This window comes from Arvicanthis niloticus, chromosome 14, assembly GCF_011762505.2.
Source record: "Arvicanthis niloticus isolate mArvNil1 chromosome 14, mArvNil1.pat.X, whole genome shotgun sequence".
Taxonomy (NCBI): Eukaryota; Metazoa; Chordata; class Mammalia; order Rodentia; family Muridae; genus Arvicanthis; species Arvicanthis niloticus.
Window position 1 is genome coordinate 55,730,564 of NC_047671.1, and position 27,634 is coordinate 55,758,197.

At 38.9% G+C, this 27,634-nt stretch overlaps 1 protein-coding gene across 1 annotated transcript; it reads left to right on the forward strand.

The window, feature by feature from the left end:
• Positions 1-27,634, forward strand: Slc25a46 (solute carrier family 25 member 46). Its single transcript, XM_034518286.2, has 8 exons — positions 1-386; positions 2,650-2,692; positions 3,970-4,027; positions 7,508-7,585; positions 10,409-10,509; positions 13,495-13,551; positions 16,116-16,173; positions 25,432-27,634. Exons 1-8 carry the CDS (start codon positions 98-100, stop codon positions 26,008-26,010), a joined length of 1,263 nt encoding a protein of 420 aa, XP_034374177.1. The 5' UTR covers positions 1-97; the 3' UTR covers positions 26,011-27,634.

The window sequence follows — 27,634 nt, forward strand, 5'->3', positions numbered from 1 at the left end:
CTTCCGGTTGTCAGTCTCCAGACGCGCAGCGGCGGGGACGCGGTGGAGGCCCGGGCTCCGTGGGCCGGCCTCTCTCGTCCTCGTCCGCCCGTCCGAGATGCATCCGCGGCGTCCTGAGGGCTTTGACGGCCTGGGCTACCGGGGAGGCGTGCGGGACGATCCGGCTTTCGGCGGCCCCTTCCATGCTCGCGCCTTCGGTTCAGGGACGGAACTGGGCCACTGGGTGACAACACCCCCGGACATCCCGGGCAGCCGCAACCTACACTGGGGAGAGAAGAGCCCGTCCTACGGCGTGCCGTCCGCGCCCCCGACGCTCGAGGGCCCCGCGGAGGAGCCCTTTCCCGGCGGCGGCGGCGGCGACGGCCCGCGGCCGGGACCGAGCAGCGGTGAGGGGTGCGGGACGCAGCCGGGCGGGTGGGCCGGCGGACTCCGGAAGCGCGCGCAAGGCCCGCCTTGGTCCTTGCACACGCAACCACACCCTCTGCTCTCCTTTCGTCCTCTGCCCTGAAGGGAGCCTCCTCTGCACGCGATTTGTGCTGGGGATCACCGCACTGGGTGACATCTGCATAGCCTAGGATGCATGGGTAGGAGAGTTTAGGGGTCCAGGAACGTTACCACCTATGGCCTGAAGCAGGAAAGAAAGAAATTAGATTATTTACTGTTGTCAGAATTAGTTTGGCAGGTGGATTTTCTTGATTTAGTTAATTGACTCATAGTAGTGTTTTGGAAAAGACGCTTTTTAGTCTAGTCAGGTTGGGGTTGAAGCTTGGCTCTACGGATCATAAATTTATCCATTTTCCCCCTCCTCCCCATTCCTCGTTTTTCATCTCTTTAAGACTCGTCGTGTGACAGATTATTTTTATGAGGGCTAAATAAAATGGATAACAATAATGTAAACATGCACAGTAGGATAATTAATCGTTTCCTTCACTTACCCATTTCACCATGCGAGTTCAGGTTTTAGATCCCAAATCCACACCTCTGTGAAGTTTTCTCTTCTGACCGAAAACCTCCACTTAAGAGTTAGAAACACTAATATAACTTGACTTTGTAAGCAATTCCTCGTTACGGAATGTCATGGAGCTTCAGTTGCAACACTGCATGTATGTTTAAAATCTGTTTTCTTAAAATGCCTATTTTCTGGGAATAACAAATTGTATCATTAAGTATTAAACATTCTATACGTAATCGTGGTACTCATTCCTCAGTTTCTACTTGGAAGTTCACAAATGCGTGGTTGAACTGGAAGATCCTAATTATTAGTAAGTACAGGAAGAGAGAGGTAAAGAAGGGTCAGTGTGTCATCCCGAGTCACTAACCTAAGTGACTCAACTAAGCTTTTGGCTGTTACCTTGTTTGGTTCATAGTCTCGCTCTGGCCCCAACAAAATAATGCTGCAGAACTCTTTTCTGAATGAAGCTATACATGAAAGGATTTAAAACACAGGTGTAATTGCTGTAAAGTTACCATCTTAGGCAGTAAAGTTTTTAGTCTTTTCTTAAATTACATCTTGATAGTTCCAATGAGAGGAAACACAACCAGTTCATTTTGAAGCTGTCAGCAAGTGAGTGACTCTAAGTTTGCCAACAAGGAGAGCTTCAGATAATTAACAGCATTAAGCCTTCCTAAAATGTCACATTTTCTTTAGTATAAACACACAAAAGAAAGTGCTTCAACATGACAAAAGCTTGCTTTCTAGCTTGTATGTCTTTCAAGGTGAAGCAGGTAGCGTTCTGCAGGATCAGGCTTACACGTCCTAATCTTTGAGTGTTCTCAACCTAAAGGACCATTGCTTCATTTGAAAGGACAGGTAAGAGACAATGGTCTCTTGAGAATATTGATATTTAGTGTCTACTCCACTGGCTAGTTACCATTAGGATTTTGGATTCCTATTCAGGTTAGACACTTCTGTTTTGACATGTACATAGGAGTTTTCTGCTGTTAGCTTTCCACAGTGCTATAGAAGGGAGCGCAGAATGTAGCTGGGTCCTACCACACCGCATTAAACAGCTGTTCTTAACTATTTAAAACCGAGGGTCACAGGGAGAAGCTGTGGGTATATGTGGATATACGTGTGGATAACATTTAACTACTCTCAGGTTTACTATCTTGAGGTATTTTACATGCGACTGTACTCCTTCAGTAATAGTAGATGACTAATTGTACAGCATAGGAGTCAGTTCTTTAGTGAATCAGCATGGCCATCCATAGAAAAATTTTAAATGATTGTAATCAGAAATTAAAACTGGCAGTGCCTAGGTTCTATCTGAATACTAATTTGACGTAATCCATGCATGTTTTTTTTTAAGCACTTTTTAAGATAGTTGTCTTTGATAATAATTTCAAAGATTTTTTTTTGTAAACAGTCACAACTTAGAGCTATCCCAGGTAGCAAGCCTTTGTGACAACAGTCCGTTGGAATGAAAGAACAGTTGCTCCTTTAGGTATCCATAGGTATAATTGCTATAAAGTTACCATCTTAGCCAGTTGGAACTTGCCATAGGCTCAATCAGAGTCATTCAGTATTTAAACTGACTCCCTATCTATATCCGAATCTGAGGTTTAAATGAACAGCATATTACTCTAAAATCTTGGCTATCACAGTAAATATAATATTGGTTATGAGTAATCTTATTCCTTTTATTTTAGAACAGTTGAATAGATTTGCTGGATTTGGTATTGGACTTGCAAGGTAATCTTAAGATTTTTTACTTATTTTGAGTTTTCCCCTTAATTATAATATTAATGATTAACATTTCTTCCTTTAGGTTTTATTAATAGATTGTATACTTACCTTGGAGGAATTCACTATTTAGAATCTATAACTTGATTTTTTAATAGAGATAGAAGCCAGTCATTCCATTGCATAAACACAAAGTACTTTTGTAATGAATATGATAATTATTTTCATTAGTCTATCAGACTGGAATAGATTGTAATCTTCCTTCTCAGAGTGATAAACATGATGAACGTTTTCCCTGAACATTGCAGTCCTATCTGGGTAGTTTTGCAGCATAGAGGCAGGATTTTTGTTTTTAGTTACCATTTGATGGCCAACCTCCTTTTTTGGTTTTGTTAGTATTTATAGTGGTCATTATAGCTAAGAACATTTATCAGTCTTATTTATGTTATTATGAATAAAAATTTCATAAATATTGGACTTGTGCATTGTTTATCCTTCATACCAGAATGGCCTTCGTCATTTTAAATATCTTAACCAATAAAATAACCTTATTTGCATATTAAAACTTGAGTGATATTAGTGTCAGCATAGATAAAAATCTATATTTTTTTCACTCTGCTAATCTTTTTAGCCTAACTATGCTTAAAGCTTTATACCATTTTATTAATGTTTGTGTATATATACACACACACATATATATATATATATATATATATATATTCATATATATATATATATATATATATATGAATGCATATGTTACTTTTAGAGCTTAAACCCATAGCTATGATTATTTTGCAGGGAACGTATTCAAAAGAAATATTTGATGCATAAAGTAATATTTAACATGGTCATTAAAAATCCTACATCTTAAGTACCAAGTACAACAAAATAAGAATTTCTAAAATGAGGATATTGAAAAGCAAATGACTCTTCATATGAGAATTTTGTTCGTAGGACATTTTAAAAAAGGCAAGTTAAAAATGATGTAGCATTTCTCATGTCAAAAACACAGTATTTTTATCTTTGTACTATAGATAATACATATTTACAAATTTGTGGATCTAGATTTCATTTGTATTAAATTTATTGTTGGTCTTATTTGCAGATATATAGGAATTAAATCCTTGTAATTGTGAAAATGTAAGAATAACTTCAGGTATATATATGTGATAAATATCTGTATATGGACATATTGTATATATATATGTCTAGACATATATACACACACATCTATATCTATATCTATATCTATATATACTCACATATAAATTATTTCTGTACAGTCTCTTTACAGAAAATGTTCTGGCCCACCCTTGCATTGTTTTACGCCGCCAATGTCAGGTAAATACAATTTCTTGGACTTCTGAGACAAGCCGAATTCTAATTTAGAACTGCAGAATTCTGATAAAATGATATGAAATTGTGTACCCATTATCCTATGTGAAATACTCCAAAATGTATAAAATATCAGTTCTCTAACTTTGTATTCTTAAAGCCTCTTCAAAATCTTAAAGGTTTTTTTTTTAAGCAGGACTCTGAAGATGCTTTGTTTATCTGGGTCATGTCTGTCAGGAGTCATGATTTCAGAAATGAAAACTGATATTAATAATGATCTAGTTTGTTAAAATAATAATAGTACACTCATCAGATATTAGCAAATAATCTTTACAAAGTTTATGTTCTTTAAAAATGTCTTTACTATCTGGAGCAACAGGAACCAGCTTCTCACATCTGTTCTCCTAGTCAGTCTGATATAGAATGTTGTTTTAAAAGAAACAAGACTATTCAGCCTCCTGTACATGATGTTCTTGAAAATAGGAGTATTTTTATTCTTTTCAGATACTGTGCCTTCTGAAGTTAATGTTGAAACTTACTAAGTGGTGGTTTCTTAAGGGTTATATGCAGTGTGAAATCTGAAGCAACCTAATTTTTTAAAAACTCTTAAAAGGGTCCCTATTAATTTATAATTCATCTAAATGTATTGTAATTTATATCCACACATAAATATCTGTTTGAAAAACATTAATTCACTGTGCCCAGGTTGTAAAACACTGAATCATAGCTTACCAGAATTCATTATGTGCCCAGGTTGTAAAACACTGAATCATAGCTTACCAGAATTCATCCCCATTGAGAGAATCATTTAGCTCACAGGAAGTCTGTAACCAGTGTATATTCTTAATGAGATGTGTATTCCCACAAAAGCTTTTTAAAACATTTTATTAAAATGTATTAATTATACAAAATATATAATATGTAGCATTTTAATACATGTCTATCACATCTTTTCTTTTTTCTTGTCTCAGTTCCCTTCCCTTGTCCTTCCTCCCCCTTCTACTGGTCTCTTTTTCACTCCCAAATAGTGAATGTCCTGCTTTCATGTCCTTTATTTACTTATTATTTCTTTAATTTACAAAAAACCCTATATTCTGTAGATGAGAAAGTATATATTATTTGTCTGGTTCTGGCTTATTTTGCTGACTCAGATTTCTTTGTTACTTCCAATGTATTTTTTTGTGTGTGTGTCTACATAATAAGTGTGTGTGTGTGGTGCGAGTGTGTATGTGTGTGGTATGAGTGTGTGTGTGAGTGTGTGTGTGTGGTGTGTGTGCAGTGTGAGTGTGTATGTGTGTGTGTATGTGTGGTGTGAGTGTGTGTGTGTGGTGTGAGTGTGTATGTGTGTGTGGTATGAGTGTGTGTGTGAGTGTGTGTGAATGTGTGTGTGTGGTGTGTGAGTGTGTATGTGTGTGGTGTGACTGTGTGTGTGAGTATGTGAGTGTGTGTGTGTGTATGTGTGTGTGTGTACAGTAGTTCTGGTTTAAGTTTTTGCGAGGACCTTTGTAGTGCTTCCCACAGCAGCTGCACTGAATGAGTTCCTTCTCCTCACAGTCGTCAGCACTTGTTCTGTTGGTTTTCTTGGTTACAGCAGCTCTAATAGGGCTGAGATGGAATCTCGGTATGGTTCGATTTATATTTCTCTGATATATAGAGAATCTTTTTTCTTGAAAATTTTTGGCCATTTGTATTTTTTTCCTTAGAAAACTTCATTTTTTGACTGCTTATTGATTGGATTATGGAAGTTTTGGTGTTTAATCTTTTTGGTTCTGTATATGTTCTGGATAGTCAGTTTCTTGTCAGATGTCTCACATTGTGTAAGCTTTGTTTACTTTGCTGAACAAAAGCCTTTTAATTTATTTTGTCTTATTTGTCAATTCATATTTCTATTCCTGAGTTATTAGAGGCCTTCTTAGAAAGCCCTTGCCTATGTCAAGTTTTTAAAGTGTATTCTATGTGTTCCTTGGCCAGAGTCAATGTTTTAAATCTTATTAAGATGTTTCTGATTTGTACTTGGAGAAAAGTTGATAACAAGCACCCAAAGAATGTTCTGTTTCTTTTTTTTTCTCCATTTCTTTTTTTATATGTATATGAGTGTTTTCTCTGAATGTACACCTGCACACCAGAAGAGGGCGTCAGATCCCTTTATAGTTGTGAGCCACCATGTGGTTGCTGGGTATTGAACTCAGAACCTCTAGAAGAGCAGCCAGTGCTTGTAACTGCTGAGCCATCTCTCCAGCCCCACCCTCTTTCCTTTTTCTTTCTTTTTTTTTTTTAAACAAAAGACAAAAACCAAAACAAAACAAAAAACGAAGCTCATTTTGTTAATTTACAAGCACCCATTTGGTCTGTGTATGTAGGTGAATGGCTGAGCATATAATAGACCCTATGTTCAAGTATCAGTACTGCAAGGGGAAGATGGATCTCAGGTGTAAAAGTAATAGTTTGTATGAAAGTAATACATTGACAGGGTTTTTATAAAGAAAAAAACTTGATGTTCTGTGATAAAAAGAAAAGTAAAAAACCCTGATGTTCTGTGATAAAAAGAAAAGTATCTAAGTAGGTTGCAAATACATTATGTAAGAATTTTACCTCATGACAACCATCTTCCTTATGTAACACAAAATGTTAATTAGAAAGGTGATCTGTACCTATAGATTAGGATCAATCACCCTTTGTACGTCTTCACCAAGGATACTCTGAAACAAAGACGGTTTTTCCTTCCTGTAAGTATCTACGGTGAAGGATGTAATAGAACAGATACAGCTGATGCTTCTGCCTTGATTATTCACTGTTGCTTTTGTAGTCATAGCATGTTACCAACAGTAGGAAAGGCAGACGGTGCCTGAGGAAAACAAGAGAGTATTTGAACTTGCCAGGTCTCTGGTAAAGTAATGGAGCTCTCAACAGAAGCTGGCCTGCATTGTAGCAGGTGCTATTGTGTAACTTAAATTCTTTGTACAATAATTTTCTCACATAAGACAATTTAAATCAGTACAAATTAGTCTGTTTATACTTGTCACTGAAAAATAAGAATGTATAGAAAACTACCTACCTAAATAGTATTGGCAGTTGTAGATGCCCTAGAACAGGGAAATTCATTTGTGTGTATTTAAATTGTGCTGCTACTACATCATAATCCAGTACACATAATTTTGACAGGTTTGGCTGGTTTATAATTTATTCATTGATCCTAAGCTATAGTTTAAGAAATGGTTGGTCAAATGAGTATGAGTATGAGATTTAATTCCAGAGCTTAAAACCCCACTTCTCAAACAGCAGAATCCTCTTTACAATCTTCATTACTGGGTATTTTATGTCCTAGTCTACGTATTACATTTATATCACCATATGCACCGTACTTAATGTTTATTTGAAAAATGCTTATTATTTGACTTCAGAACTTAACTGTTATTTATGCTGAACTTGAAATTTTTGTAGTCTTACTATTTTTTGACAAAGCAAAAATATTATATATATTTACAGGTCAATTACCATGCTCGGCATTACCATCTCACTCCATTTTCAATTATCAACATTATGTATAGCTTCAACAAAACTCAGGTGAGAATCTATTCTTTTGATGCTATATATTTAAACTGTTAAGCATTAAAGTAAGAATTCTCCTTTGAGTCTTTCAGAATTTCACTTAATTCAACAAACTTGCAAAGAACTGTGCTAAGTTTCAAGAGTTTAATAGCAGCAGGTAAGGTAAATGCAAGCGAGATTTACGATTTAGTCATAGAGACAAGAGTGTCAGCAGAAGCTTTTAGTCCAGTGTGTGGTTCAGTATGAAAATATAAAGTACTGATTAGTAGATAGGAAAGAGATACACGCCACACTTATGTGTTTATTAGTTCTCTCATTGCTGTAACAAAGTACCTGACAACATCTAAGGAAGGAAGGGGTTATTGTGATTTGAAACACTATCATCATGACAGTGAAGACATGGAGTGGAGGTCTGAGCTCAACTGATCACAGAGTCCGTAGTTGGGAAGCTCTGGTGCTAAAGACACGATGCTGCCAATCTTCAGGGTGGGTCTTCCTCCTCAGTTAAGCATTCCTAATCTGTTTACAGTGAAGATTCACTATCCCAGCTGTGCTTGCACCCAGGCTATGATGTAGCAAAGTGGTTGAAAAGAGAGTTGTCAGAAAGTCTGCTTCTTAAGGCTGAGGTAATGGTTTTGTATGTTGATCTTCAAAGGCAAAAGTAAAAGAGTGGTTATAATTTGGGGACTAGATATAATGTATATTAGAAGCTTGTAGCAGAAGTTGAGGTTAAGAGGAGGATGGAAAAGAGCCAGAGAAGTAAGCAGCATCATAAAGGGCCTTCTGTGGTCTGTGCACGTCATCCTAAGAGCTACAAGAGAATCACGAAAGATGTGATTCTCAACCTGTGGCTCACGAGCCCTGGGGAGGTGTCCAACAATCCTTTTCCAGGGGTCACATGGCAGACATCCTGCATATCAGATAATGCAAAAAAAATGGCAAAATTATAGTTTTGAAGTAGCAATGAAGATAATGTTAGGACTATGGGTCAGCACAGCATGAGGAACTGTATTAGAGTATGTCACTGTGTTTGAGTGACAAGTACATGGTGAACAGACAGATTGTGTGCATCAGAATTTAATTTTTTTGTTGAGGGTTTCTTTGTGTATCCTGGGAGTCTTGGAACTTGCTCTGTAGACCAGGCTGTCTCTAACTCAGAGATCACTTGCCTCTGCCTTCCTAGTGCTGGGATTAAAGGCATAAGCCACTACCTAATTAAAATTTAAAATTTGAATGTTTGACTTCTAAGAACTTTTCCACATAAATGTTTATGATCATATGTAAAAATGTATATGCAAGGATATCATATTATGGAATTTCATATAATAATGAGCCAAAATAGCTGGGTAGTAGTGGCACTTTCCTTTAATGCCAGCACTCTGGAGGGGAGGCAGAGGCGGGTAGATATCTGAGTTCAAGGCCAGCCTGGTCTATAGAGTGATTTCTAGGATAGCCAGGGCTACACAGAGAAACCCTGTCTCTCAAAAACCAACAGGGAGAGAAAAAGGTTGGGGGGTTGGGGCTGGGAGGGGGAGAGAGAAAGGTGAAAAAAATAAATGAGGGTAGAAATTACCCTATCTAGCAGTGGTACCAGTAAAGTAACAATGATATATTTAGGTGGGAAAACACCAGGCGGCCTTTACAAATAAGAAACTATCTCTGTGTGTACTGATATGAAATGGTCCCTGGGTTGTTTTTTTATGGTTCAAAGTATATCTGTTAAAAATCAACAAATGGGGGCTGGAGAGATGGCTCAGCAGTTAAGAGCACTGACTCCTCTTCCAGAGGTCCTGAGTTCAATTCCCAGCAACCACATGGTGGCTCACAAACATCTGGAATAGGATCTGATGCCTGGAGGCAGCTGCAGTGTACTCATATAAATAAAAATAAATAAATCTTTAAAAAAATTTAAAAAATCAACAAATGAAAAAAATTGTATATCTTTTTGGTGCAGACACACACTCTATTATATGCTGAGCTGTCTCTGGAGAATGGAAGTCAAAAGCTTTTGCGGGACTAGGATGAAAAAGAGATACATTTCTCTCCTGATACTATAATGCTTCTTTTAATTTTACGATGTTGCATTTTATTTTCTCATTCACTAATAACATAGATAACTAATGATGGTAGCAACACCACGGTGTTATTGTAGCAGAAACAGTGAACTCTTGCAGTGTTAAGGGTGAGAAACGTAGTAGATTTACCAGAGCCTGAGAAGGTACAGAACTTTGATTGATTACACTGGAAGAATGAGAAATGTGTGATTTAGGCACAAGTATCATGAAGGAGCTGTTGAGGAAAATAGGAACTCCAACAAAGAAGGAAAAGAAATGGGCTAACGGCTATGATGGAGTGAAGCTGGGGAAATAGGGAATCTAAGATGCCTGTAGGGAAACATGTAAACAGCTGGGCGTGAAGGGAGGTGAATATAGAGACACCTGAGGTTTTTAAATAGGCTAGCCAATCATTTTGGAGTACTTAGTTAAATGAGTATATTAGTTCATCTTAGTCTAAACTAGGCTACCATAAAACATTAACAATGGAGGCTACTGGACTGGTACAGGCCTTGGGATCCTGGGACTTGGGAGGTTGAGGAATGAGGATCAAGAGTTCAAGGTAAGTCTCAGCCTCCTAGGCCATCCTGGGTTATTTGAGAGTGCCTCAAGAGACCAAGAACAAAGTGGTAGAAACCCAGGTCATTACAGTTCTGTAAGATTTATGTAAGAGTAATGCCTTAATAGGAAATATCAGCAAACCTTCTGTGTTTTCCTTAAGAACTTGTGTGTTGTATATTAGGCATTAACGGAACTATTCTTATTGTTTCTGTTTTGATTTTAGGGACCACGAGCCCTGTGGAAAGGAATGGGAAGCACATTTATTGTTCAGGGAGTCACACTTGGAGCAGAAGGCATAATTAGTGAATTTACACCTTTACCGAGGTACATGTGTAGCCTTGTTTTCATATTAGTTCTATATTACATTTTTATCAAATATGGAAGCTAATATCTTGAATCTGAAAGCTTGTCTGAAATAGCCCAGAGAAGGGAGGACAGTAAAGTTTCCTTATTACACCTTGCTGTAAGTGTGTGATAGGTGCTGTCCGGCCTACTGTCAGTTGAGATGTGCCTTTCATTCCTGCTGCTGTGTGAGCTATGCCAGCTAAGTGAGAAACAGCGGTGGGAACAACTTCTTCCTTAAGTAACTCATTTGCTTATAAAACATTGTGTGATTTGTGCTATAATTAAATAACCCCCTTCAGATTCCCAGGGATGCTTACCTGGAGTTATTGGTAAGCATTTCAAAAATAACTGAAAATTGAGATAAGAATTATGAGTAAGAATTGACTGGGCAGGAAAGGCTTTCCTTCCAAGAAAAGGTGGCAGCACCTGGTCTCAACAGAGCTTCCTTCCACAGTCTCAGTGACAAAAAGCAGCAGTTTGTGCTTGGAAATGAAAAGAAGCTTAGATGAGCTCATTTCTCTCTCTCTCTCTTCTTTTTAAATATTTTTTATTTATTCTAGGGTAATTTTGTGTATATAAATTATCTGTGACATATCCAACTCAAATCTTCTCCATCCTTCTACTATCTTGACTTTGCAGTGGTTTGTTCTCTGTGGCCTGGAATCAGACTTCTGTTTTTTGATAGGAACGAGAGTATTCCTAAGAGGTGGTGTAAAGAGCATTGGTTCAGACTGGCTTATAGACAGCTGATATATTAATCTTAACTACGTTGGGGCAATTCCGAGGTATGGAACAGAACAGAGTGCAGAATTAGGAAAGCATGCTAAGTATAATTGATGATAGTTGCTGTTAGATTAGAAATGGGAGTATCAGGAAGAGAGTTGCCGGCAGTGGCTGAAATTTTGTTTTTCAAGTAGAAATGCTAGCCAAGGTGGAGAATCTATTAAGAATAAGTTAGAGAAGTAGTTAAGGAGTCTAACTTTCAATAAATGGAGTTTGAGATTTTTGCCAGACGTGTAGGGGTATCTTAGTTACTTTTATGTTACTGTGAAGAAACAACATGACCAAGGTGACCTATTAAAGAAAGCATTTGATTTGGGGTTCACAGTTCCAGAGGATAGTAGAGACGGTGACCATCATGGCAAGAGCATTGCTAGAGTCAGATAGGCACGGTGCTGTAGCTGTAGCTGAGCGCTGACATCAAGCCCACAAGCATGCAGCAGAGAGGGAGGGAGAGCAAGAGTGCTCTTTGGAAATGGTGTGGCCTTTTGAAACCTTCTCCAAAGACACCTCACCTCCTACTCCTCAAACCTGTCAGCTGTGGGGCTGCTCTCACACCACCACAGGGGGGCGTTTCTAGAACGTGGCTGGAACTGCAGATCAGGATGCCACAGAAGTTATTTAACTATAGACATAGCTTTGAGTATTGGGGCATAAAGTATCATTCAGAATATGAGATGCAATGAAATTCAACTAATGGGAGAATTGTAGATCACAAGTTATGAAATGTGACAAGGATAGTTCCTGGACTACTTGTGTGTTTCCATGTCTGTATTATATGTGGGGTGTGGGGGTGGTGATAGCAGTAACAGGGGTAGAGTTAGTGATACCCTCAACAAAACTAGTGGGAAGGTTCATGACATAGATTCTAGAATCAGAGGTTGTAAACTTAGGTTGTAGATATACTGGGGGAGAGAGAAAGTAGATAAACTTAGGGAAACTGAGTTTCTTTTCTGTGGGTCAAATTCAGCCATTACTTTTTGCAGGAAAGACAGCACTGGACTTGTAGAAAGCCCTGAGAAGACTGGTACTGTAAGTGTCCTACAGTTATGGCTGTTGGCAACAAGGCAGACAAGACAGGAGAGATGCTTGTAGATGGCAGTGAGCTAGTGTAATCTGTTGGCTACTCTTTGGCGTGACCAGTTTTCTGTAGTCTATTCTTCTGCATGAGCTCATGGATAGTGTTAAAGGCTTTGAATAGTTCTGATTTATTTGTCTAAAGGATACATTATCTAGATTGTTAAGAAAGGGAGTTAGTTGAAGTTCTCACCACTACTATTGCACATGTACTCAATGTTGGGATTTAACCTTTGTAAGGAAAAAAAACAAAGGCAAGAAGCTAAGAGTAAGCTTTTTCAGCGTGTTGCTTCCAAAGGACCGCGTAGTCTCAGAATTCCTTTAGTGCAGCTTTGCTAAAGGTTAGCAGCCAGCTAAGTTTTACTGACTTATATTTTAAAAATTGAACATCTAGGCTTGGCTAACTTTAATCTCTGTTAGTGCTTTTTATGTCACAGGGTGTGTCAGAAAGTGCAGATGTGCCAGTCCTTTTTTTTTTTTAGGCTTCCCACCCTAAACACAGAGATGTATAAAAAATTTGGCAAAGTGCAGGGCATTCAGTTTAGTAGTGTGGTGAAAATTCAGTGCCTGCAATGATAACATTTGTGGTTCAGTTTCTGGCTACAGTTAAATTTCAGGACCATGGGTGAACAACACTCGAAGTGTAGACTGTTAGCTATGTGGAAAGAGATGAAGAAGGGAAACTGGAATAGACAGACCGGTTCCAAAGGCTCAGGGCCACATGATCAGGGCAATAGCATTTCTGATAAAAGCACACTACCTGTACTGCGTTAGTAGGCAGAGGGCACCTGCTGGTGCTCAGCCAGCTCCCCTTCTCATTGTCTAGGGTCCTAGCCCATGAGTCCACCCCATCTTGAAACCTCCTCACAGACATGGCTGGAAGCTTGTCTCCTGGTCTTCTCATCTGTCATACTGACACAGTAGTAGCCGTCATGCTCTCAGTCCCCGCTTTTCCCTGCAGCTTCTGTCAGCAGACACTCACCGATTCTGTCTGAACCACCACGGTGTCAGAAGTATGTCTAGAAAGGAAGATCCATTCTACAGACTAAACCAAAATATTTTAAATAACATAGTTTTGTTTTATTTACAATTATTTTTACATTTTAGGGAGGTTTCACACAAATGGAACCCTAAACAAATAGGTGAACACCTTCTCCTGAAATGGTAAGTTTTAAAAGTGATATTGTTACCAGAGAGTTTTATTAGCTTTTTTAGTGTTAGAGCTGAAAAAAAAAATTCTTATGCCTACTATAATGAAGGAAGTTAGAGTAGTAGGAGTAGATTTCTGAAGAACCAGATAGACAAGGCTTAGGGGTAAGCCTTGAGATATACATGGAATCCTCCTCCTCCTGCTCTTCCTCCTGCTCCTCCTCCTGCTCCTCCTCCTGCTCCTCCTCCTGCTCCTCCTCCTCCTGTCCCTCCTCCTGCTCCTCCTCCTGCTCCTCTTCCTACTCCTGCTGCTCCTCCCCCTGCTCCTTCCCCTGCTTCTCCTCCTGTTCTTCCTCCTCCTGTTCCTCCTCCTGCTCCTCCTCCTGCTCCTCCTCCTGCTCCTCTTCCTACTCCTGCTGCTCCTCCTCCTGCTCCTTCCCCTGCTCCTCCTCCTGTTCTTCCTCCTCCTGTTCCTCCTCCTGCTCCTCCTCCTGCTGCTCCTCTTCTTTCTCCTCCTCCTCTTCTTCCTTTTCTTCCTCCTTCTCATCCTCTTCTTCTTCTTCCTCCTCTCCCTCCTCCTCCTTCTCCTCCTCATCTTCTTTCTCCTCATCCTGAAATACATATGCTGCTCAAAATAATTCTTAGACATTTGAAAGATGAGAGTCGTGGCTCAACTTTTCTTCTGTTTTCGACACTTCTTTTGTTCTTTTTCAGGGTTGGCATGGGTATGTGCGTGTTTTCATGTGTTTGGGTGCACTTGTGTGCATGTGGAGGCCAGAGTGTCCTTAGGAGCCACCATTATTTAATTTTTTTTTTTAAATTTATTTCCATCAAGTGCTGCCCCCTCCACTCCCTCTCACAGAGACCCTCTCCCATGCTCCTTATGTTCCCTTGTGTAGCTCTGGTTGTCCTGGAACTCAATCTCTATTCCAGGCTGGCCTTGAACTCCACCTGCTTTTGCCTCCCAAGTGCTGGGATTAAAGGTGTGTACTTCCACTGCCCGGCTCCTGGTTCTCCTGGTTCTGTTTTTAAGAGTATAATATAATGACATCGTTTCCTCCTTCCCTTTTCTCCGACACTTCCCATGTAACCCCCACCTTGCTCTTGTTCAAATTCACTGCCTTTTCCCCTTACTTGTCACTTGGTGTGTGTGTGTGTTTCTAAATATATAAATACAACCTTGTCAGTCCGTATGATGTTACTTATACATAAGTGTTTTGGAGATGATTACTTGGTATTGGGCCATCAGTTAGAGTACTGTCTGTGGTTACTGACCAGACAGAGCAGCCAGCAAGCCCCATGAGTCTACTTGTTTCTGTGTACCCAGCACTGATATTACAAATGCATACTACTATGCCTGGCTTTATACATGGGTACGGTGGATCATACTTGGGTCTTCATGCTTGCATAGCAAGCACTTCACCAAGCTGTGATTTCCTCAGTCCTTTAACCTAAGTTAAGAAAAAAAAATTACTACTGTGGATTGAATATCAAGAAGCCAAACATCTGAAATCCAAAATACATCAAATTCTGAAGAGTTTGAATACTAACATGGCATGTCACATGTTTTGAATTTCTTTAACCTTATCCTATTTAATAAGGGATGAGGTGTCAGAATATAGTCACACAGAAAATACTATGCAAAAGCACACAGTCTTTGTGTGTAAAAGTATAACACGTAAATTAATTTTGTATCTAGACTTGGGTCCCGTTCCCAAGATATCTAGTTACTTATATGCAAATATCCCCAAATCTGATATCCCCAAACATCTGAAACATCTGATCTTGAGCATTTCTGATAACAGGGTTGCTAAACCTGTATCTTATTAATCAGAGATATGAATGTATGTATTTGGTGAAGAGTAAGCTCAAAACGATAGTCATATTACAGTGTTGTGTAAAGGCACCTAAGTGATTTTACTTAGTGAGAGGTGAGTACTTACCAAGACCTGGCCCCTAAGGATGCTGGTTAGGTTAGTCCCACCCATGAAAAGATTTTAAGTAACTATGCTTTGCAGGCATGCAAAGTTGTAATGTAGCCATACTGATAAAGAAACAGCTTTGGAAAGCTGTGCAACATTATTTTTTCATAGTAAAAGGGAACTTGGCTTATAGTTGTAGGCCGGCTTAGTTCTGCTGGTGAGAAATGTAGAAGTAGAAAGTGACAGCAGGATAGTGACATAAAGCACGCCTTTCTGGATGCCACTAAACTCTAGTTGTTCATCCAAAGGCTCAGAGACACACTTCAGGGGTACTAGTTATGTGCAAGCGGTGTCCAAACAGCTAATCATAAATGAACCTACATTCTGCTAAAGGTACAATCTAGGGGTTTGTTTGTTTGTTTTTTTTAGGAAAATTGTCTTTGTATTATTGTTACTTTTATATTTCCATCTCTGTTCAATAAAGTCTGTGTTTCAGTGTTCTGAGTTAATATCGCTAGTTCCAAAGTATAGTTGAAAATTTAAAAAGATCACTTTAGGTTTGAATGTAAATTTAGGTGAATACATTGAAACATCTTAAAATTTTATTTTAATGATCTTATTTTGTTGTACTGATACAGTTTGCTTTAATTTCTGCAGCCTAACATACATGGTGGCCATGCCTTTTTATTCAGCAAGTCTGATTGAAACAGTACAGGTGAGCTGTTCTTTATTGTAACTTTTTTGTATGTACTTTTAGAATATTTAGTATACTGTGTATGTCGGGTTTTAAATGTTAATTTCACAGATACTCTTATTTATTACGTACTACCATGGGTCTAACATTTCCACTGCAAATTTGGGTCGCACTTATGGTTTAGTTGTTTTTCTCCCTTCCATACACAACTACACTCTTCATTTAGGTGTCTCAGAATCAAACTGTGACTCGTTTTGGTCTTTCAAGGCCCCAAGATCAATTTAATATGCTTATGGCTTATCATAATGACTATATCAATAATTGAGCACAAGGAATAATCATCCTAACAGTAAGTTGTAGTACCTGTAGATAATTTACAACATGGCGTTTAAAAAAGTATCCTCCAAAGGAGTATTCAGTGTTGGCTGGACACAAGTGATAAATAAAAAACCGTAAGCAGTTTCCTGTTAGCGTTTAAATTCTGCTTGCTTGTTTTACTATTTCTAACCACACGGTGGCACTGCAAGCACATTGAACTTCATTTTGTAGCTGCACTATCTTTTATAGGTAAAGCATAAGATGGAAGTGCTTACACAGTTTGTCTTCTGTTTCCAGCATCTGATCTTCAAGAGTACTTTTCCGCCATATTAGTGTCTGCTCTGTAAATTGCTTGCTGAGATGGCCTTGCGTTTCTGGGTTTTGTTTTCTCTTTATCATCTGTCCCCACAACATCATTAATCTCTGATTTTCTTGTTGTTAGAACTAACTTTGATTAATTGAAATTAACATCTTATGACTAAAACATATTTGTCCTTTCACATTTGGATGGTATTGTGCAGTTCACAGAGTTAGTTTGTCAGGCAGTCTCAGTTTAAAGATAAGAAAAAACTATCAGAAAGATAAAAATTTTGGGTAAAATACCAAATAGCAACATGCTATATCAGGAAAGAGGTTTTAGCTTGGGACAGATTTGCCACAGTCACATTTGTCTACTTAAATTAAAATTGTAACTTTAGACAGTTTCTTAAATATCATCTTTAGGCCCCCAGAGCTTCCAGGGACTAAACTACCAACCAAAGAATACATATGGAGAAAGGAAGTGACAAGGCAAGCAGGGCACTAAGAGTGAGACACGGGGACACACAGCAAGGACAGCATCAAAACAGACATAGACGAAATCTGTTACTGTAAACTAGATACTTACAAAATACAGAGTCAGCTATTAAAACACGATTCCTATTCTATAAAATAAAATTACAATCTAAAAATAATTAAAAAATTTTTTATTGGTTATTTTACTTATAAAATAACAAGACAGCTAATAATAATAAGACAATATAATATAATAATATAATAGGACAGGCTTTTTTCCTCAGGGAGATCTCCAGCAGAACTACTGTTTGAAGCCCTTGAATAGAAACTACTTCCCATTGGTTAATCCTTTATGCGGTATCGTTGAGTTCAGTCTATGTGCACTTGAAAAGTTAGTGTTTCAAAGTTCTAGTAGTTCTGTTCCTTTCCTAAAAAAGGTCTATATTGATTCCCCATGATCAATTTCAGACTTATACAATTTCAGGTATAGTGTTGTATCAAAATTTTAATTGACTTTGCTTTTTTATTTTATCTTCTTTAAATTTATTTTCTTGACTCATTAAATATTTATTAAGAAACAACCTGTATCAGAGAGGGTCTTAGACTCATGTAATAGAGTAGCAAAAAATACTGATAAAAATCCTCTACTTCTGTAACACTTAAAAGCTTGTGGGGAGCATAGACAGTAGTAAGACATATGTAAAACCTGTGAGGAGGTGATTGTCAAAGAGCACAGCAGGGATGATGGGGTGTGGGTGGAGCGGGGCAGTTAACATTTATGAAAGCGCAGATGAAGCCTCATGGAGAAGGTGAGATTTGAGTAAAGGTCTGAGCCTGAGAGAGACAGGAAGCACACTTCTGAGCAGAGGGAAACCAGATACAAGCTAAGCAGGATTGGATCACTCTGTTAGAGCAGTGCTGCTCACCTTCCTCATGTTGTGCTGACCCTCAACCATAGAATTACTTCGATGCTACTTCATCACTGTAATTTTGCTACTGTTATGAATTGTAATGTAAATATGTGATATGTGATCCCTCAGCTTGGTAAAACAGCACCTTTTCCTTTATCTTTCTAGTACCTCTGGCCAACAGCCTTTTTGCTTTTTGAGACAAGTCTTTGTGTATTTCAGGCTGGCCTCAAACTTGAACTTCTGAACCTCCAGTTTCCAGCTCGCAAGTGCTGAGCTTACAGGGATATGCTATCACTCCAGGGTTTCTGTAGTCCTGGAGATCTAACTGAGGACCTTATGCATTCTAGATACACATTTTACAACTGAGCTACATACATCTCCATCCTCTTGGTTGTTTCTCTCTCTCTCTCTCTTTGATGACGTATAAGTATAGTCCAGCAGTAATTCCCATTAACTCTGATCTTGAAAGCATAATTGAATTGTTTGGCTTCCATAGCTGCCTCCCAGGCCAGGCCAGCATTGTCTCTTCACTGGAGATCTACAGTAACTTTATAAGTACAGTTCTCAGCTTCTGCTCTTGTCATTGTTGGCGCAGCAGACAGTATTGTTTTAAAGCATAAATTGTATCAATTTGATCTTGCTTAAAACTAAGCATTTATTTCCCATGTGAACAGATGCCATCAAAGTTCAACTTGGTCAGTCAATGAGTTTTATTGGGGTTTATTATAGAAATATAGGTGAGGGTTTACTTACAGGAGCAGAAGTGACACAAAGATACTTGCATCACCAAAGTCTACCTTAGCATGGGTGACAGCTCACAAAGCTGGGAACCTGGAGCACAGTCCACAGCTCGCAGGCAGCACAGTAGGTTGGAAAATACTAACTTTCCAAGTGACCGGGTCCAAACCTTTTCCTGGCAACTCAGCTGTGTTTTGCTTCCTGGCAGCTGGTCTAGTCCCAAAGTCTTTGCTACTTGTCTTGTCTGAGAATCTTTGCATCTTACCTTGTTTGAGAGTCCCCTCGTATTGTAACTTCACTTCTTGGAGAGTGAGTCTCAGCTTTTATTGTTTACTTTGGTAGGGAGGGGCTAGTGAATCTGGTCAGTTTCAGGGACTCCTGAAGATATTTTGAATTGTTTGCCTTCCTGTTTTAGGAGCTTCCTGCAGGATGAAATGTGTCTTGGTTAGGGTTTTACTGCTGTGAATAGACATCATGCCTGATACAAGTCTTATAAAGGACAACATTTAATTGGGCCTGGCTTACAGGTTCAGAGGTTCAGTCCATTATCATCAAGGCAGGAACATGGCAGCATCCAGGCAGGCATGGTGCAGGAGGAGCTGAGAGTTCTACGTCTTCATCTGGAGGCTGCTAGCAGAATTCTGGCTTCCAGGCAGCTAGGATGATGGTCTTATAACTCACACCCACAGTGACACACCTACTCCAACAGGGCTAATAGTGCTACTCCCTGGGCCAAGCATATACAGACCATCACAAAATGTTTCAGTCTTAGAGGAAGCTGCTACAGAACAACTGTATACATGATATTTTATACTACCCTCCATTTTTCTAGGAGACTGAAATGATTCTTAGGAGAAGTTAAGTATAGTAACAGTTGTTACACAGCCAGTAAGTTGAGAAGAGAGGATTCAGATTAACACTTCAGGGATCTTTAAGCACCTTCCATGCTTCCTTACACATTGTTGCTTCTTAGTGTTCTAAGGAGTTCCTTTGAAACAGTTGAGGCAGGCTCTCTAACTCCGCCACCACATCCCACGTCTGCACTAGAATGGCTGTCCACTTCATTCCTGTTTTTTTGAGGATGTAATGTAACACATAATGTTTCCTTCCCTTTCCTCCCTCCAAACCTTCCCATATGTCCTCTTTGTTCCTTGTGAGAGTCATGGCCTCCTTTATTTGCTATTAACTTCATATATGTATATATGTAGACATATATGTTTCTAAATATAGTGTGCTTAGGCTGTATAATGATACTCATATGTATGTTTTCAGGACTGACCATTTGGTATTGGGTAGCCAACTGGCATACTTTGCTGGAGAAGACTATTTTCACACTTTCAGAATCCTTACTTGCCTGCAGTTCCTTGCATAGGATTGAGGCCTCATGGGCTTTCCACCATCCGCTTTGGCATTTCTGTTGGTGTGTTCTTGTTCAGCGCCTGTTGGTAGTCATGGTGGTGATACTTGATATGTGTAGCTTCTATATTACTAGGAGACACAGTCTCAAAGCAAGGTCACTGGTCTCTGGCTTTTGTAATCCTTCTACCCTTCTTCTGCAGTGTTCACTGAGTCTTAGGTGCAGGAGTGGTTTGTAAATGTATCCATCTACTGGAACTGGGCTTCAGAATTCTGCAGTTTTTATATGCTATGGTTTTCTGTAATGGTCTCCATCTAATGTAAAAGATTGTTTCTTTGTAAGGATCAAGTACTACAGTTATCTGTGGGTAAGGGAAAATGTTTCCATTGTTTTTAGAGATTATGAAGCTTTAGTGAAGTGGTAGCTGTAGGTTCTGCTTCAAGATCCATGGCTTCTTATAAGTAGTTGCCTAGGTTTCCAGCACCAGGCATGGTCTCCCTCTTGTTAAGCAGGTCTTAAGTCCAATTAGTGAGCTGTTGAGTACCGCCAAGGAGCTAGGTGTGGTTGGTTTACTCCTAAGGCCACTATTATTAGTCCTAGTTGGCTGATGTGGAGAACGCTACGATTGTTTTAATGTTGTTTTGGGTGAGTGCACAGATGGCTGTGAAAATTGTGGTAAGGGCTCCAAGGCACATGATTATCGTTAAGATAGTACTATTGTGTGAGGTTAGTGGATGAAATAGATTTATTAGAAAGATGCCTGCTACTGCTATAGTGCTCGAGTGAAGTAGGGCTGAGACTGATGCCATTACTGAACTCTTAAGGTACTCCTGATGTGCTCATTTCTGGGGTTCATAGGCATCATAGCTGGGTAGGAATGTTGGTTTCTTCCTTCCTTTGGCAACTTGCATGGCAGCTTCTGGTACTATGAAAGCTACTCTTCTGGGAGGAGGCACTTAGGCCGGTTCCAGATCAGATGTCTCTGGGCCCTATTTCTGAAGTGCATGTTTTCAGCTATAGGGACTTACCTTCCATCTTTGAGAGGTAACCAAGGTAATAGCAATAGGCTGTATGTTTTGAAAAGCTCTTAGCCCTGGCTAGCAACACAGAGAGAACTTGTCATGTCTACTATTGGGATTTCTGCTAAGGGTCTTTGGCTCTTGGAGGGTGGATTGTCAGGCAAGATGAGAAAAGTTTATTTAAACTATACATGTATATTTATACACAGAATTCTGTGTATTATAGGTTTTTTTAAAAGATAATATAATTCTTATGATTTTCAGACATCCTTTCCTTATTTTACCCTCTCTCCTTTTTCTGTATATACTTCCCTCTCCCTTCCCTAAATAGCTTTACTTTCCTGTTTCCCTGGTCAGACCACTTGTATGCTACTATTCTTCTCTACCTTCCGTCTTCTGTATTTTTACCTCCCTACCCACTCCTGTAGCGCCCCCCTTCCCATTTCCCTGATCCACTCCTGTAGCGCCCCCCTTCCCATTTCCCTGATCCACTCCTGTAGCGCCCCCCTTCCCATTTCCCTGATCCACTCCTGTAGCGCCCCCCTTCCCATTTCCCTGATCCACTCCTGTAGCGCCCCCCTTCCCATTTCCCTGATCCACTCCTGTAGCGCCCCCCTTCCCATTTCCCTGATCCACTCCTGTAGCGCCCCCCTTCCCATTTCCCTGATCAGATTACTTATATTCTGCTTCTCTCTGTATTGCTCCCCAACCCCTTGCCCTGGCAGTGATCCCCTTCTACTTTCCTGGTTTCTGCAGTTACTCCTGGATATGTACTCTCATCTGAAGATTTGGAGCTAGGAGCCGCTAATGAGAGAGAGCATGTGATCTCCCCCTGCCCCCGCCCCAGCTGGGTCCCTTTATATAATAAGATCTTTTTTAGTTTTAACCATTTACCTGCAAAGTTCATGATACCATTTTTCTTTACAGTTGAGTACTATTCCATTGTGTATATGTGCCACATTTTATTATCCATCAGTTGTAGGACATTTAGGTTGTTTTGGTTTCCTAACTATTGTGACTAGAGCACCAGTGACCATGGCTGGGCTTGTGCCTGTAGAGTAGGATGTTGAATCCTTTGGGTATGTGCCAAGGACTGGTACAGCTTGATCATATGGTAGATTTATTTTTAAACTTCTTGAGAATTCTCCACACTGATTTCTATACTGACTGTCTAAGTTTGCAGTTCCACCAATAATGAATGAGGGTTCCCTTCTCCACATCTCCTTCATTTGTTTTAGGTTGGTTTGTCATGTTAATCTTTGCCATTCTGACTGGGGTAAGAGGAAATCTGAAAGTTGTTTTGATTTGTAATTTCCTGATAGCTAGGGACATTTTTTGAGATACTTCTTAGCCCCACCCCCTTCTTTTTCTTTTGAGAACTCTGTTCAGGTTCCAGGCAGAGCTCTCTGCCAGCCGTATGTCTTTTGTCAGATGTGTAACTTGAAAAGATTCTCTCCCATTTTATGGGCTGCTTCTTCACTCAATTGTTTTTTTTTTTTTCCTTTTCAGAACATTTTGTTTTATCATGTGCATCCTGTCGATTCTGGGGCAAATGGAGTCCTATTTAGGAAGCCCTTTCCTGTACCTATATTCTACAGGGTGCTGCCTGGAAGAAAGTCTAGAAGTTTCAGTGTTTCAGGTTTCACATTTAGGTTTTTTATCAATTTGGAATTAGCTTTTGTACAAGGAATAAATACGTGTCTAATTTAATTCTGCATATGGGCAGAGAATTCTCCCAGAAATGTTTGTTGAAGATGCCTTTTTTTTTGGGGGGGGGGTCAGCTTCTGTTTTTGGCATCTTTGTCGAATACTAAGTGCCTGCAGTTACAGGTACCCGTGTGTTGGGATCTTCAGGTTGTCTTTCCAGTGGTCTAGAAGCCTGTTTTGTGTCAGTACCATATTGTTTCTATTACTCTGGCTGTGTAGTGCATCTTAAGATCTGGAATGGTTATTCCCCTAGCTGTGTTTTCTGCTCAGGGTTGGTTTGGCTATCTGGGATCTTTGTGGTTCCATATGAATTTTAGGATAGTTTTGCTTTGTTTGCTTTTTAACTGTTTTTAGTTGTCTCAGAAGTTTTGTTATGTTGTGTTTTCATTTAGTTCTTGGGAATTTTTTTATTTCTTGATTTCATCTTTAACTTATTCATCATTCATTAATGAATTTTTTAATCTCCATGAATGTATAATTACTACACTTTTATTATCATTTTTTTAAGTTGTAGTGCATTATGGGTAGATTGGATACACGTGTGATTTCAGTCTTTTTGAGTGTGTAAAGATTTGTTTTGTGTGTCAAGAGGTCTATTGTAGAAAACCTTCCCTGTGCTGCTGAGTAGATTGTATATTGTTTGGTAGTTGGGTGGAATATTCTTTAGACATCACTTTACTCCATTTGATGTATGATGTCAATTGATTCTGATGTTTCTCTGGTTTTTATTCAGATGACCTGTCTATTGAAGCAAATTGAAATTACCTATTATTAATGGAGTGATATTAATCTGTTTTTAAATGCAGTTGTATCTATTTTTATCCAGTTGGTTCCCCAGAGTTCACTGCATCTATGTTTAGGATAGTAATGCCCTTTTTTTTTTTTTTTTTTTTTTTTTTTTTGGTTTTTCGAGACAAGGTTTCTCTGTGTAGCCTGGACTGTCCTGGAACTCACTCTGTAGACCAGGCTGCCTCGAACTCAGAAATCCGCCTGCCTCTGCCCCCCCAAGTGCTGGGATTAAAGGCGTGCGCCACCACTGTTTGGCTGTAATGCACTCTTTGTTAACTGTTTCCTTGATTAGAATATAGTAGCACTCTTTATATCTCCTGTGATTTTGTTGCAGATCAGGTTTATGTCTGTGCCTTGGGATTTTTCTCTCATCTTTGCCTATAATTTGTAGGTTTAGTTTGTTTCATGGTGTTCCACATTTCTGGTATGTTCCTTTTCTGTGTTTAAATTTTTTTTTTAAATATTCTGCTTCTTTGATCTAGATCCTGTGCTTTTCTCTTCAAGTCCTGATAGTCTATGTTCTATTTGATTTATTCTACTAATAAGACTTTCCTGTGAGTTTCCTAACAGCAGCTTGAGTCTTCCTCAGTGAGTCTATCTCCTTATTGAATTTTGTTCTCAAGTCCTGGATTGTCTTAATCATTTCTGTACCTTTATGTTTGTATTTCATGGGTATCACTAAGGTGTTTATTCCCTTTAAACTCTTTCTCCTGAGTGTCATTGAGTTGTTTGTGTCTTCTTTAAATTCTGAAGTCTTTTATGAATTTTAAGATTGTTCTTTTAAATTCTGAATCCTTGGGTTTAATTAGGTAATTTGCCTTGGCAAATACTTATATATGACCAGTAGGTTTTAGAGAGAAGATAGATACTGGCTTGATCTTTCATATTTTGGAATTTTTGCAATGAGATCTGGTCATGTGGATGTCTTTTATTTGGTTAGTTCTAAGTCTGATGTGGGCTGAGTAGGTTGAGGTAAAAGTAGAGATGTCAGCGCAGGTTCGTCCTAGAGGTTGGAAATGGCTTGGGTGGAAAGGAATCAGGACTCCTGTTGAATAGACGGGGAGGGCAGATAAGATGTGCTTCCTGGTCCACATCTGAAGTGTGGATCTTGATCCATGTGGGTGGAAAGGTTGGTTATGGCATAGAAGGATTCTGTTGGTGGGGGAATAGATAAAAAGGGCTGTGTAGTTGGGTGAAGAGCCAAAGGGACTCGTAGGTGGTTGGAGGTAGCCTATGTCCTGCTCATTGCTCTTTATGGTTTTTCTTTTGAAAAATAATATAATGCTAATCCAATCTCACAGCTGAAGTTGACAAATCATAAATGTTTTTCTTCTTTTGTGAATACATTTATCTTAAAGGGACTTAATAACAGTATTTTCTACAGCAATTTTATTATTAAGTTGATGGATCTGGAGAGAGTGCTCAGTGGTAAAGAGCACTAACAATTCTTCTAGAGGACCAGGCTTCAGTTCTCAGCACTTCAGTTCCAGGGGATCTGATGACTTCTTTTGTACCCTGCAGGCAGGGCACACACATAGTGCAAAGACATACATGGAGCAAAACAGCCATACATATGAAACAAGTCTTTTTTTTTTTTTTTTTTTTTTTTTTTTTTTTTTTTTTTTTGGGGAATAAAATTGTACCTTTTTCATCACTTTTGTTTCAGAGTGAGATAATTCGAGATAATACTGGCATCCTGGAATGTGTTAAAGAAGGAATTGGACGAGTGATAGGCTTGGGAGTGCCTCACAGCAAGCGCCTTCTTCCACTGTTTTCACTGATCTTCCCAACAGTGCTGCATGGAGTTCTTCATTATGTCATCAGCTCCATCATTCAGAAGATTGTCCTTCTGATTCTGAAGAGAAAGACCTATAATAGCCACCTAGCTGAGAGTACTAGCCCCATGCAGAATATGTTGGATGCTTATTTTCCAGAACTTATTGCTAACTTTGCTGCCAGCCTTTGCTCTGACGTTATACTTTACCCATTGGAAACAGTTCTGCATCGTCTTCATATTCAAGGAACACGCACAATAATTGACAATACAGACCTTGGCTATGAAGTACTTCCAATTAATACGCAGTATGAGGGAATGAGAGACTGTATAAATACCATCAAGCAGGAGGAAGGAGTGTTTGGTTTTTATAAAGGGTTTGGTGCTGTTATAATACAGTATACACTGCATGCAACCATCTTACAGATTACCAAAATTATTTACTCCACACTTCTTCAGAATAGCATTTGAGATTTAGGTTCTGTGATTGGCTGATCCAACAAATGTGGTCTGGATAATTTGCTATGACATTTCACGTAATAAAAGTAAAATACTGCGTGGAAAGAAATAGGCTGGGAATTAAGATTGCTGGAAAAGCACATGCTGATTATTCTGACTTCTTATTTTTCTTAAGGCATAGATACATACATATATATATAATACTTGATCAAACCTTTCCAAAATTAAAAACTCAATAAAGGTAATACTTTAAATTTAAAATGTAAAGTTACATTTTAGTATAATGCTCATGCCGAAGTAAAATTTATCCCGGGTGGAAACAAAAATGTATCAAGTATAAAATGAAATTGCAATGACTTGAATCTATTTTACTGACCTTAATATTTGTTATATATTTGTTTAACTTGGATTCAGGTCAGTGTGTTAATTCTTAAAGCAGTGGATAGTATTGGGATTTTACCTTTAAGCAAATAGATTATGTCATCATTGAAAAAAAAAAACTAATGATTAGGTTTGGCATTGTATAAGCAGTGGTTGAAGGGTTTTAAATTGTATTTAACCATTTTAATTGCTGTATATATTTATTATATGGAGCCATTTGTGTGTGTGTGTGTGTGTGTGTGTGTGTATGTGTGTATATGTATATGTGTGTGCGTGTGTATACATGTAACTTGGGATTTCCTTCACCCCTGCAAGTTTTCATAGACCAGCTTCATGCATCAAATGAAGGTAGACACTTTCTGCTTGAACATCAAGAACAACACATCAAAATGCCAGAAAATAGCTTTCTTGTCTGCATCACATCCAGCCTTGCAGTGTCAGAAACTTGATATTTGTCATATGCTTGTGACGTTTGGATCATCAGATGATTTTTAGAGCTACTTTTAAAGATACCTAACAATCATGGCAGCCATTACCGTTTTCACACTTACCTTAAGGAGCCTCACTTGTCTTTCATTTCTAAAAGAACTTATCTTGGAGGGAACAAAATTAAAGTTCTCCTGGGAATTTGTGCCTCTTGCTCACCATAAATAATCACTGCAATCTTTATTTTTTTTCTTTCCTTTTTTTTGTGTGCGTGCGTGTGTGTATGTAAAGTCTTATTCTCCAAATAAGCTACCAAGAAGATAAAAATGAGACATTTTTATTCAAATTTGCTTGGATAAGTACTGAATTGAAATACAAACCTCATAGGAAATTTGCCCTTATGGTTTATGAAGGAGGAGGAAGAGTCAGTCACTATATTTCAACAAAGGAAACTTGTTAATCAGTTTAATAAAGTTGGTGTGTTCCCATGGTGGATTAGACTTTGTAATAAAGTGATGTAGAGCTCACTGATCCACTCATGCAGCATTTAGCATTTCATTTCCTCATGGGTATGCTCCAGTTTACAAGCACTGAAGTGCAGTGCCTGCAGGTGTCTCCCAACCTAGAATGCATGCAGACTAACACTGATGTTAATGTTAAACGTTGCAGAGTGTTTGTACCACGACTGGTAAGAGTGGGAGCTTTACACGGTCATGAAAAAGCATGAAGTAATGTGTCAGTAGCAGCTGTCCCTACCAGTCTGTGTCTCTGAAGTAATGCTGTCAACTCTTCAATTCCTCAAAAGGGAAAATAAATGCTGTTGATCACA

What these genes read in the sequence shown, in the direction of transcription:
- Slc25a46 (XM_034518286.2), top strand. Translation starts at nt 98, where the DNA reads ATGCATCCGCGGCGTCCTGAGGGCTTTGACGGCCTGGGCTACCGGGGA. An exon ending in TTTGGTATTGGACTTGCAAG is followed by an intron (nt 2,693 to 3,969) that starts GTAATCTTAAGA and finishes ATTTCTGTACAG; the next exon opens with TCTCTTTACAGAAAATGTTC. An exon ending in GTCTGATTGAAACAGTACAG is followed by an intron (nt 16,174 to 25,431) that starts GTGAGCTGTTCT and finishes CTTTTGTTTCAG; the next exon opens with AGTGAGATAATTCGAGATAA.